Genomic DNA, 12,828 nt, shown 5'->3' with positions numbered 1-12,828 from the left:
GCCTCCTGCTAGCTCCAGTTGTTACCCTCTGGCTCTTGTATGAAAAGGCAGCAAATTAATCTACTGGTCCCTTTCATAACCTTTATGATTTTATGAACCTCTTCACGTCTTTTCTGTCACCTTTTCTCTTTCCTTCTATAAAACCTTTCCATATTTCTGAATGCCCTTGTCCTGCTTCTTTATCCCTTTACTATTGCTGTCATATTCTTTCTGAGACAGGGAACTGCATGTTACTCATGATACATTCACTGTGCGTTTATATGGTGAATATATCATATGGACAGTTTAACAGATACTGTCGAGTTTGCTCTGTATTCCAGTTCTAATAACATCTGATTTCATTTTCCACATATGGCTGAAGGTTACACCGACATTTTAGCACAAAGATCTCCTTTCTATCTGTTTTTTCAGAGCCTGTGTTTTTTATGTATGTAAAATTAAGACTTTTTCCTCACGTATCTCCCTTTTGTGTTTGTCAATATTGACTTTTCACCTGGTATGTTATCTCCCAGTCTCCCTGTGCTCTAAGAACCATCTGCAGTTCCTCATAATTGTGCCTCAGTTTTCCTTCTCTGACTAAATTGTTAGCATTCGCAAACTTTGCCATCTTCTTTTGCTCGCTTTTGCAGGTCATGTAGGAATACGTTGAACAACACAAGTCAAAACACCCATTTCTGCGCAGTTCTCAGGTGACTTCACCCTAATAGTACTCATCATTCATTCCTATCTTATTTTTCTTATCTTGACCTGCTGTTTATCCACTCATGGGTCTTTTCTCCTGCTGTGGTAATTCAGTTTTTTAAAAGCATTTGAAAAACCTTCCTAAATGCCTGTAGGAAAGTCAAGCAGTGTGTGTCACTTGAATCTTTCTTGTCCGCATGGTTTTGGTATGTTAAGAAAATAAGACATTTGTGAACCCTAAGTTTGATTCCTACCCAGTATATCGCATTTACTCAAGTCCCCTGATTCTGGGCTTTTTATAAATGCATGGTTTCTTGTAACAGTCTCTACCAATTTGTAAGGTACAGACATGAGATTTGCTGGTCCACAGTTCCCTCTATCCTCCCAGAACTTTTTTAAATTGACATCACACTTCTCTGGTACCAAGCTGTTCTAAGCAGGAGGTTACAAGCTATTTAAGAGTTTAACTTTCTCACACTTGAGTTTCTCTAGATCTCAGGTGTGAATATAATATGGGCCTGCTGATTTGCTTGTGTGTGTTTTGTTGATTTGTTCGTTAACTTTTTGGCTGACATTTGTGTGTGAATCAGATCTTTCGGTACATCCCTTATAAAGCAGGGTTCTGGTACAGCAGCTTCTTTAAGTGCCTCCACAGTGAACTTGGATACAAAAATCCTTTCATTTATTCTTTGTGACTTTATTTCTTCTGAGTGTTCTTTGTACTTTTTGAATGGCTTTTTTACTGTTTGACGAGTTTTTCTTTGGAGGGCCACACTTAGTTTGTTCCTCATTCATTTTTGATCTGCATTACTCTGCTTTTACCTATAAGTGTCCAGGTTTGTTTCTGTCTGTTTTCTCCATTTGGAGAAGTCTCTCACCTTTTCAGAATTTCCTCTTATTTCTAATAGCAAGACAAGACATATATATTCTAAATAGCAAAGAGAAGGAACTTCTTTAATATGTTTGATGTAATCACAGATATGTGGCATCTCATCCCTTTCCTTCTGACTGGTTTGTCCTAATGAATATCCAAGAAGGTTTCTTTTATGTTTTGGTATGTTGCCTTTGGCCCCTGTTGATAAGCAATCTTGCAAAGCAAAGTGGGTGGCATGATGAAATCAATACTTTCACCTGCAAGCAAACTTTGCTTTCAGGGATGCTGGTTGTCAGACTCGTTATGGATGCATCTGTGGTGTAACCCTTCGTTTCTGCCTCTGAACTACAATTAAGGAATTCAATGATCTCTTAAAGATCATTCAAATTCTATTATTACTTCTGTGATCTCCTCTCTTCTTGAATCTCTACCCTTGTCTTTCTTTACAAGCTTCACTCCTGAATGTGTTTTTGCCCAGTCTTATCTTCTTTTCCCTACTTCTTACATGGTCCCTGCTTTTTCCCCCACCTTATTTCATCGCATTCTTCACCCTGCCTTTTATGCTTAAAAGAGATTTCTAGTCGCATCTTGTCTGGCATTGACTCTGTCCTTCAAATCTACTAGATAATTTGCTAGATAATTGCTCTCCAACAATGGAGTTCAGCATGCACTTATGTAGGCTAGATAGGAGGAAATAATGTCTTGAATAAACAGTATTTCTTAAAGAAGTTCACCTTTACCTGGAGTGGAAAAATATGGCTATGGCATTTCAGGAAATAGGAAAAATAGAGCAGGCTTGTGACACTGTAGCTCATAGGATTGGAAATTTCCTGTGAATTAGCACTGTATTTAAAAAGGCTATATGAAGATTGACTTTTTCCGTGATGGTCTTGGAATATCATTCTCATGATCCACTGGTAAAGAAGTGCTGTGACAGAGATATTCCAGTGCCCTCTTCACAGACACCCGCTACCCCAGCACTGAGTAATCCCCAAGCGAAAATGGAAGTTAAGAAAGCAGAAGCAAAATTTGCTATGATCTGAGACCACAAGCCTTCATCTGACTGATGCAAGTCTATTTATGTACATTGTGGAGAAGGTGAAGGAAGTGAAGGGTTTATCTCTTGAACTGGCAAGCAGAAGGCTTTGATAAAACTGTTTCAAAATGAGAGGTTCATTTAGCTATGTGTGCTTTGGGACACTTCCAGCCACTGTGTCTGTGTAGTGCACTTTTGTCAGCTCCCAAATATCTGTATTGGAAACCTGTGAGAGAATAAATCCCAAAATCTTGATTTCCATATGATTCAAAAAAGTTGCTTGCATAATTACTGGCCTTGGTTTATATGCACTGGTTATGTCCAGTAGCTGTAATTTTTTGTCTGTAATTGTCAGTAAAGGTCTATGCACTTGGGAGCACATATATTCTTGGAATCAAAGTTGACCCTACTTACGCTGCTGCTTTAAAATAAACATTAATTGCCAGCCTACATAATGATCTACAGTCCTGGCTCCACAGCAGTTCCCTAAGAATTCCCTTCGTTTATATTTTGCCTTTAGTCAGGTTGTTATATTTATGGTGTTTCATGATTTGAACAGATTGTCAAGATCCATTTTGCTTTATGGTAAGTTGGGCAGCAAAATCGTCTTAACTTTTACAACAGAGCTATGTTGAATTCCTAACTTCGTTTATAAAATCAATTGATACTGTATTTTTTTGGAACAAACATACAAATGTGTAACCAAATGAAACTTTAATTTTTATTTCTGTTTGCTTCATAAGAGTAAAGCCACCTGTTACTTCTGCAATCAGAAACCATTGAAAATCATGTCTAAATATAACCATTTCTTGTACCTTTTTGTGTGATGTGAATCAGAAATGGTAATAAATCCGTCAACAATTTCTGGAGGAAAGAGATATTGTTAGTAAAATACAGAAAACAGCTTTCAGACATGAGTGAATTTTAATGTTTTAACTTTAGCTGGGTACTTAGTTTCAGTAGTTCTACTGCTATTTCCTGTTACAGTTTTGGTAGCACATGTTGTTTTGTTTGTACTGCTGGAGACAGTTTTCTGTCATGTAACACTATGAACTGAGCTGAAGGCAACAGTATTTCTTACAAACTTGCATTTTAATGGCTGCCCACTGCAGACCAGTTCACTTGATGTGAACTGAACCAGACTCCAGTTCACTTGATGCTTGATTACTGTCCTGTCCATCACCCTGGCTGCACAGTCAGGGCCTTGTGTAGACTGACAGGTAGAAGTGAGCACAGGAAGTTTACTAAACTACTTGTAGGCAAATCACAGCAAAAGGAATTAGGGAGATAGAAATATTAGAAGAGGAAGAGAGATTATGTGATGAATTTGTTTGGCACCTGGAATAAAAAATTGCTAGCAGCATAATGGCATCATGCACTGACTGCTTTGTACATGTGTATGTTTAGCCAGTTACAGTAGCAGTAATTTAAAAACTATTGTCTTGCTGTTGTATAAACACTTCAGATGTTTGCTTGGCATCACCAGTTTTGGAGAAGTATAAAATGGAGAACTGCATAGACAGTGTGTGTCACATAAAAGGAAAATATTTGGTATAGATAAAGCTGCCTAGTAAGGAAATTATAAACCACATCCCAGAGACCATACCATCAAGAAGCTTAGTTTAGAAACATGAATATGTGCCAAGTATCATTATGTATATTTGAAATGATAAAGAAATCCTGGAAGGTACCTTTATCATTCAGCTGCTGTGCTTGGATAAGTTTTAGTGGTGTTTGGATTCAAACGGTGGTTTAGAAATGCTGCTGCCTCCTGAATGCCTAGTGTATGCCATAATAGTCCTGATTTTCATTCACTCCCCTGAGCCTTTGCCACCTGGCACCCAGCCATGTTGTGGGCCTGTCTGATTCCAGCTATGCAACCAAAAGTTAGAGTGCTGAGAACTATGTGTCTCTTCAGTCGTCATCATATCTTAGATCTGGAGAGAATTAGAATTTGGTTTAACAGTTATTTTCTCCTAATAGAGGTATCGTAAAATAACTAGCATAGAATTAATGTCCTGTTACCCCGTAGTTGTCCCAAAGCAGGAGACTGGGTTATTCTGCTCTGCCCTGAGTGCTCATGTATCTTTAGCCTGGTGAGGAATGCTATAGAAGTGCCTGTGGATAAATAGACAACATGGTTTGCGGAGTGGAAATATGTTTTTAATGCATTATATATAGTAAAAATAACAAAGAGCTTTAAATGTCTTGCGTTTGAGTTTACAAGGAAAAAATTATGCCTCGGACGTTGGAATGAGGCCCATCAAAAGAATGGGCTTCCAGTAGATTTCCACACTTCTGTGTTCAGCCCTTGTTAAATGCAAGGCGTGGAGATGCAGGAGGAGGGTATAACCACCTCTTAAGGACCTAATGAGTGCTCATATGGAGTATGACCCAAATACATACTTACTATTGGAATTAACGTAACAATTTTTTTAATTTAAGATCCTTTTGTTAATTATTACTAATTGTGTTGAATTAAATGGCTCCTAACAAATAGAATTAAAAAGAAAACAATTATATAAAAAAGAAAGGTTGATATCTTTGATTTTGTTCTGTTATAAACAATCAGAAAATCCGAGAGAGTTTGGAGAGATGGTAAATATCGTCTACACAGGAGATGAATTATTAGGGGTTCCATGAAGCAAACCAGCTGGCTCTGCCTGTGTAGTCACAGGAGGACAAATCCTCTTGTCTGGCACCCAAAAGGGGTTGCTGTAGGTGTGCAGTATTTTCAAAACAAGTTTTCATTGTGTCAAAACAAGTTGCAACAGAAACATAGAAATACAAAGGCACGGTGCATATGTGTATGTATGCTCCACACAGAAATGCTTTGTGCTTCAAAAAGTGAATAATCGGGTGTCGTTGATAAAGCCTGGAGAAGCTCTTTTATAATTCTAATGTGGCTGTGCTGTTGAAATAATTTATGTAACAAGATTTTATTGCAGAGTGTCAGCATAATAATACTAGTCTGGGAGGAATAGGTCAAAGACCTCAAGAAGCCTCGGGCTGTCCTTTACTCTGACCTACGCCCTTCTTAGTTCATGTTTTCACCTAATTTAATTGGAAGAGGGGAGAACGTTGCTATTCTAGCCAATTTATTAAGATCAGTCATCTCGGACTGGAGTTTTTTCTGTCAGTATTCTGTGGATTGAAGAAACTTGAAGATGTCCTGCAGCACTTCTTTTAGGGTGCAAAAGGAAAGAAATATGGGATACAAAATGATGCAAATCATAGAATGGTTTGGGGTCATGTAGTTCCAACCATGGACAGGGACATCTTACGCTAGACCAGGTTGCTCAGAGCCCCATCCAACCTGGCCTTGAACACTGCCAGGGATGGGGCCGTCACAGTTTCTCTGGGCACCCTGTGCCAGCGCCTTACCATTCTCATAGTGAAATCCTAGAGCTGCATCTCATCTAAAAGAAACAGATAGTAGTTGGGGCAAATGTCTGTGATTCTCAGCTGTGTCTAATACAGCTGAAAAATGCGCAATTCAGTTGTCCCCTCAGTTCTGGGTAAATAAGAGCATTTGCAGAATAGTCAAACTCGCTGTTAACCTGCTGGACAATTTAAACAGAGGACTGCAGAGGAGAAGAGTGTCCTAGCTGTAGACCCTACTCCAGAAGACTGGAAGGGTTACATAGGACTATTCAGGGATCCCGGTGACTACAGGAGTGCTTGCCCAAGTCAGATCTATTAGCCTGAAAAGGTTGAGGAAAAGAACCCCGCATTTTCCTGTATGCCTTGCCTAGAGTAGAAGAGGAGGGATGTATTTATGAAATATACTAGCTGAAATGATTTTGAAAACAAAAATGTTCTATAATTAGAGCCTAGTATTTTCAGAATTAAACCATAGTCATGGTAGCTACTAAAACATTTTCCAAGAATGAATTAGAATATTGAAATAATGGCTAGTATTTAAGAATAATGTTTGCTCTCAAAGACAAAAAAATCCAAGTAAAATAACGTGAGTCTGCCTTCCAATGAGAAGGAACACAATATATGCACCTGATATAGTGAGGGAAAGTAATGACAGCCCTTGTGTCCTTATGAAAAGATACGTATTTTGGCTCAAGGGCTTTCATTTGCTAGTAAGGAATATGCAGGGACAGAATACACTGTGCTGGTGGTAGACATGTTGCTATACAACTAAGTCTGTACTTGATGTGGACCATCAGGATTACTTCATCCCCTTCCTTAAATCATCTTGTGATGGAAAAGGCACTTGAAACTCCCACATCTTGAGTTGAAACACATAAAACATGAGTGCAAATAAGGCTAGCATGGATGAATTTGAGATCAGCCTGCTGAAAAACTTGGCACTATTGAACCAAGGATTTTAAGGGGAATCTATTTTGTGAATGGCTTAGGAAGATGATTCATCACCCCTTGATGAATGTCCTTGTCCCAGACAGAAAAAGCAGAAATCTCATTGGTATGGCATTTTGCTTGCTTTTTTCCTTGTGGCGTTTGACTCTCTATGTTCCACTCTGAATTTCCAATGTGGCAATTTTAAGAGAAATGGAAACACCTTGATAACTCTTCTAACTTTATTACACAATGAGCAGTAACTAGAAAACCATTGCATACTTGGGTATAGCACCAGTCAACCAAAAGCAAGAGCAGAAAACTATTCACCATAAATGTGTGTGAAGTGGTGTTTGATGGGAGATCACAGCTGCATAATTTAAAATCTTTGCAGATTTTCAGCATAGGAATTTGGAGGCAGAAATTATTATCAAATGGTCAATGTAGATTTTCTACCAACAACATTTTAAACACCCAGCACTGAGTTATACTGGGGAAAAAACCCCACAATTAGAATGAAATTTCACAAAAGCGTGTGGATTCTGAGTCAAGTATGTTTTAAGCACTGCAAACCCACACCCTAGGGTTTGAACATGTATGGGCTTCTGGAGACCTTGTACCACAGTCAGTGTTTTATATCACTAGAAAACATGTAAACAGTGAGTGATCCAGTTCTACTTTCTTTTCGATACTTACCATTTGCAATAGCAAGACATTCTTCCCACTGGATAATAAGATGAAGGAAAGATAAGTGCTTTACTCTCAGCAGATGTCCTTGAGTGTAGCACCTGAAATTCAATGTACCATATCAAGTATATATAGTAGTTAACTACGGCAAAATGTATTGTTTTCTGGAGTGCTGAAGAAAAATTTCCATAGAAACCCCTTAACTTACTACCTTGAACTTGGAAAATGACCATTTGAGGGAACAAAAATAAATAGACAAAACCCAATAGATTCTTACAGTAAGACACTCAAGGAAGAGTTTAGATGTGTGTCTGTATGAGTATGAAGATTGGCACCCACTCTCAGCTGAAAAGAAAGCAATTCTTTAAATACTGTTTAAGCTAAGATCTAAACCATCACGAGAGGGATGCAGAGCCATTGTACTCAACAATCATGTAAAGTATATTTGTGGACTTTGTACAAACCAGTTTTTCTGTATTTGAAGGAGAATTTTACATGGTTCTGAGCTTGGTGTAAGGTCAGTGTGGCACAGACCCACCATGAACCTGGTAGAGTAAAGCAGGAGAAAGAAGGAACTCCATGTTTCCCAGAAAGGAGAAAAAGCATTGATTAAAACCTGATTTGTGCCATATGACACAGGCTAGAGAAGCCATAGGTCAAGTTATCTTTCTGCATCTTCAGTGTAATCCAACAGGTACCCAAATAACTTAATTTTTTTAGTAACAGTTCTGTAGAGCTGTAAAAATTTATCTAGTGGATGTAAAAATAATAATTCAAAACATCTCAGAGATACTTGAAAGGATCGTGTGGCAAGGTGCCTGAAAAAAAAATAAGATTTTGTGTGAATTCTTGCGGTGTAGCACACCAAGTTACTGAGGGTGTGTAAATCTGTGTGAGCAGGTTTATGTGATGTTAATTTATGAGAAATTAATCTTTTTCCAAAGTTAATGTTTACATTTGCTTTTTCTCTGTGCCTGTATGTATGGGATGCTGGAGTATGAGTGTTTCTATTAATCTAAAACCTTTCTAAAAGGGGTAGTATTCCATGTGGAAGAGGCCCTTACCATCCACTCTGTAGCAAAGTATCTTCTTTTGGAAAATTTTATATTCCTTTTGTCTAATCTATTATGACATAATATGTCTGTGTCATGGTCCTGTTTATGTGGAAATATGTACGCTTTGACCTCAGTTCCAGTGTTTGGTAGGTGAAACTTACTCAACCAGTAATTGATGCTTGTTCTTTTCCTCCTTACTGGTAATCTCTGCAGGGGAGAAAAAAATGTCAGAATTTCCATTTCACAGGAAATCTGAATATTTTAACATACGGTTTTGTCCCAAACTTCAGATGAAAAGTTCTGAAAGAAATTTTGCTTAGAACACATGGAAAAAAAAGTAAAATGCTGTTAATGTGACACTATAATGCATCTCCTAGCAGTAGCATAGTGCCTCCTGGGACCAGAAATTGTAGTGATTTGTACCGTCATTCTTCATGGACTGGGTCCTTTGAAGAGACTACATTGCCTGTTATGTTTATGTTTGTATTTGAGTCTCTCGTGATGCACCAGGGCCTTTTTGTGTGTGACTAGATACGTTATCTCTGAAATGCTGGACCACACATAAGGAGGTTAATATCAAACTGATTGTTTAGGCTTAGTTCTACAAACTAGAACATCTCAGATGAAGTCAAACTGAAGTAGCTCATTCTCCCCTTTCTTTTCCTTAAGAAAGTTCAGTAGCGATTTCACACAAATTGGTAAAAATGTAATTTTCCTTTGGAAAAGTCTTGCGATTTTGAAAAGTGGTAATTCCAGCAAGCGCTAATAGTGAAAATGTCTTTGCTGCCTGTTCTGCTCTTTAATATGTGCTCAAAAAGGTCTTGTTACTTTTCTACACTAACACTTGCCATTCGCTCTCTCTCTGCAGTGTTCAGTAATATTGAAGTAGTTTAACCGCCCTTTTCTTTCTTCCCCATCTTTCCTCTTCAGTCTATTAAATGTGCTGTAGCTGATACAGTCCTATCAAGTGTACTGTGCTCTTGGATCTCTTGGCAGGTTCTTGCATCTTTTGAGCTTTTGGATCTTTTGGCAGGTTCTTTTTTGGTTTGGGGGGAGGGGGTGTTAATTTATTTTTTGTGTGAATGTGTATGGGATGAACCATGATTACCCAAACGTTTTTTCCAAAATGTCTTTAATGTCAGATACCTCGGGTGTGTGGGAGAGGGGCAGAAATGGAGTTATATATCCTGGGTAAACATGTGGTACTACATTTGCGTCAGTCTGGACAAGACCACAAAAGATAAGGGCAAACTTCAGCCTGTACTTTGAAGTATGGAAAGAAAAAGTAGACATTTACAAATTATGAAGTACTAATGGAATTTTTGTAGTGCATGGAGCATGGCCAAGAGGTTCATCTGAACTACCAGTGAAATAATGTCCTCTTCAAAATAGTACATCTGATCAGAACATAGGGAGGTGTTAGATTTAATTTTGCAGCAAAGGATACAAGCTCTACTGTAGGAATCAGTGAAAAGAAAGGATGCAAGTGTAGATAAAGATAGTGTGGGAGGGTGTATGTGGTATCAGAAGCATTCATTTTTGAATTTATCTAACAGAAAAGTCAATGCAATATAATTCAGTAAGTTTGGTTTTAATACAAAGTACAGAAATGCTGTAAAGGAGGTGTTTCAGAAAAGGAATAAAATGTAGAAAAATACTTCTGCTTATATCCCATTTAATGATTAACAATTTTTACAATTTAGGAAGAGGGAAGTCTTAAGTAACATTTATCAAATCAGTAAGAAGAGCACGTGCATGGAAGAGTTTGCAAAGACACTATCAAAGGGGAAGGAAGAAGCTACTTAAAATAAGCAAGCAGAGGAAATGTAGTTAAATGTTAAGACAGATAATGCAAGTAGAAATAAAAGGATGATAGATCCTGGCATTGACAATGTGCAAGTGACATTCCTTGAGCTAGTAAAATGATGTAGGGCCAACCAGGACATACAGGGGCTACAGTTTCAAAGGTGTACTCTAAAAACACGTATACAGAATCAGCATTCAACTGTGAAGATCAGATGACAGGCATGGCATACCTTCTTAGCTGGTTTATGTATGCATATGTGCCAGATGAACAATCACTTTTGTGGGCATGATTATGGGGGCTGCTTTCTGAACTTTGATTCAATAAATCAAAGTGTAATCCCTAAACACACCACACAAATCAGTGTACGCTATAAAATGCATGTGCTGGTTGCCATTTTCCATTTCTGCACTCAGCTCCTCAGTGCAGAAATGCTTTTACTTTCCATTGCTCTTTTAACCTTTGGATGGCATCTTGTGTGTGTTTGCAGCTTCTGTGCAAAAGCTGACTGCAGCTCTCTTAATTAATTTGCCAGGCAGAACTTCACAAAGAGAGGGGAGCATTCTCTTTTCTGATCTTGCAGCGTTTTAAGTTGTGAGGAGGTATGGTTGATATTCAGTGATGGCCAAGCTTCTACCCAAATTATGAAATGCATATCATGATTGTGAAGATGAGCAGCCTTTGTTTGCTTCAGGAGTTATACCAGCAGAGAGATCAGGAACATAATGAACATAATTGCAGCTACTTACTTTAGATTGTTGGGTTTGGGGTGGTTTTTTTCTTTTGTTAGGGAGGACAGGAGGCGGTTCTCCTATACAGAAATTTACAAAGACCAGTAATCTGAACACAAAACAAAATGTTGGGGTTTTTTTTAAAGAGGAGAGAAAGTGAAAATTTGGTGCATAAAGTAGTAGGAAGAGACCAAAGGCAGAATGATGAAGCAGCTTTTAATATAACATGCAAATAAAGAGTATCACTGGGACACATAAAATATGTTTAGTACATGGTTGAGTATTTCAGAGCAGTAAACACGAAGGTACAGTTCAAACTATTTTGGATACTTAGGATCAGCTCATTTTACGGATTTACGAGTCACTTGATTCTTTGTAAAGAAGATAGACTAAGATCCAGAATATACAAAGCACATCTTAATTTAAATTGAGAATAATGTTCTAACTTTCAAAGTCTAAGAAAAGGAATTACAGTTCACCCAAAGTGTTAGTATTTATTCACTAAGTCTTATGTAAACTACTGCCATTGACAGTGACTCTGCATTGCATCAAGGTTTCTGTAAGGAGACAGATAAACAGCTTATCTTCTGCATATATTCTGACATCACAATTTTTCTGCTCCCTTGACTTGTCTGTCTTTGGGCCTTTGGTACCCTATGTGAAGCTTTCTTCAACAGGGGGAAAAAAAAACCCCAACTTTTTATCTCAGAACATCAATTGCATTAAAAAGTCCCAGTTATAGAATGTTGCAGGCAGTGGCGTAGCCACATTTGTGTGTTTCTCACTTTTCAGCCATTCATAGGTTTATTTTCGAGTACATAATACAATTTATCTCTGGAGCTTTGCATTGGATGAAATATGTACAGTCCACCAGGTTCTTGTGACAGTGTGAAGTTCCTGATGTTGACCACTTGGTTAGAGGGGTGGACAGTGAAGAAAGAAGTGCTGCTGGGTCCAGAAAGCTGAAGTGTATGGATCTACTGCGTAGTAAACACTTGTAAGAAAAACACGACTCATTTATGAGATCTGATAACGGGCTGAGCACCGTAACATTATGCTTCTCTGTTAAAACCCTAGCTACCTACATGCACACGCCGTGTTCTAAGTTTACACCTTCTTAACCGTGCATTTTCTTTTTTTTTTCACTAGGGCGTATTTCAAAACATTTGTCCCTCAGTTCCAGGAGGCAGCATTTGCTAATGGGAAGCTTTAGACAGCCTCGGGCACAGAGATGACACTGGACAGATCCTTCAGTCTGCATGTGCAGCCCACAAGAAGAGCACCTGGAAATGGGTTGGACTGTCTTGATGGATGCTTTCTTGCCTCTGGAATTGTTTTGGTAGCTTCAGGTTTTGTCAGGTTTCTGAAACAAAAGACCTCACTAACATGCTTAAAACTGAATATTTTATATTTGGCCTGGCCCTTTGCCTCTGCCACCACCATTCCTTTATATATCTACTGGATGAAGTTGAAAAGGGCGTGTTTTGATGCGGTAACATTTTCTTGTGCCAACAATGTCCTATACGTTATGCCTTGTTTCTTTGTCTTCAGATGGTGTAAATTCGATATTTTACCCCCACAGAAATACAGTGTAATTTGTATATTTAGTTGTCATTTCCAGTTTATCCTAAGAAAATACAAAACCGCCA

The 12,828-nt window shown here is 38.2% G+C and overlaps 1 protein-coding gene across 1 annotated transcript in view; it reads left to right on the top strand.

Moving 5' to 3' along the window:
• LOC104405720 (BRCA1-A complex subunit BRE-like) overlaps window positions 1–12,392 on the top strand; it is a gene marked incomplete at its 5' end in the record, with an annotated part of 39,173 nt that extends 26,781 nt beyond the window's left edge. The window contains one exon of the mRNA XM_010014499.1: window positions 12,329–12,392. Within this exon, the coding sequence (XP_010012801.1) occupies window positions 12,329–12,392 (64 nt within the window). The remainder of the gene's footprint in view (window positions 1–12,328) is intronic.
• Window positions 12,393–12,828: the final 436 nt, after the last annotated feature.

This window comes from Nestor notabilis, unplaced genomic scaffold, assembly GCF_000696875.1.
Source record: "Nestor notabilis isolate BGI_N333 unplaced genomic scaffold, ASM69687v1 scaffold32205, whole genome shotgun sequence".
Lineage (NCBI taxonomy): Eukaryota > Metazoa > Chordata > Aves > Psittaciformes > Psittacidae > Nestor > Nestor notabilis.
The sequence above is the reverse complement of the archived record's forward strand: the minus strand, read 5'-3'. Positions and strand labels throughout refer to the sequence as shown.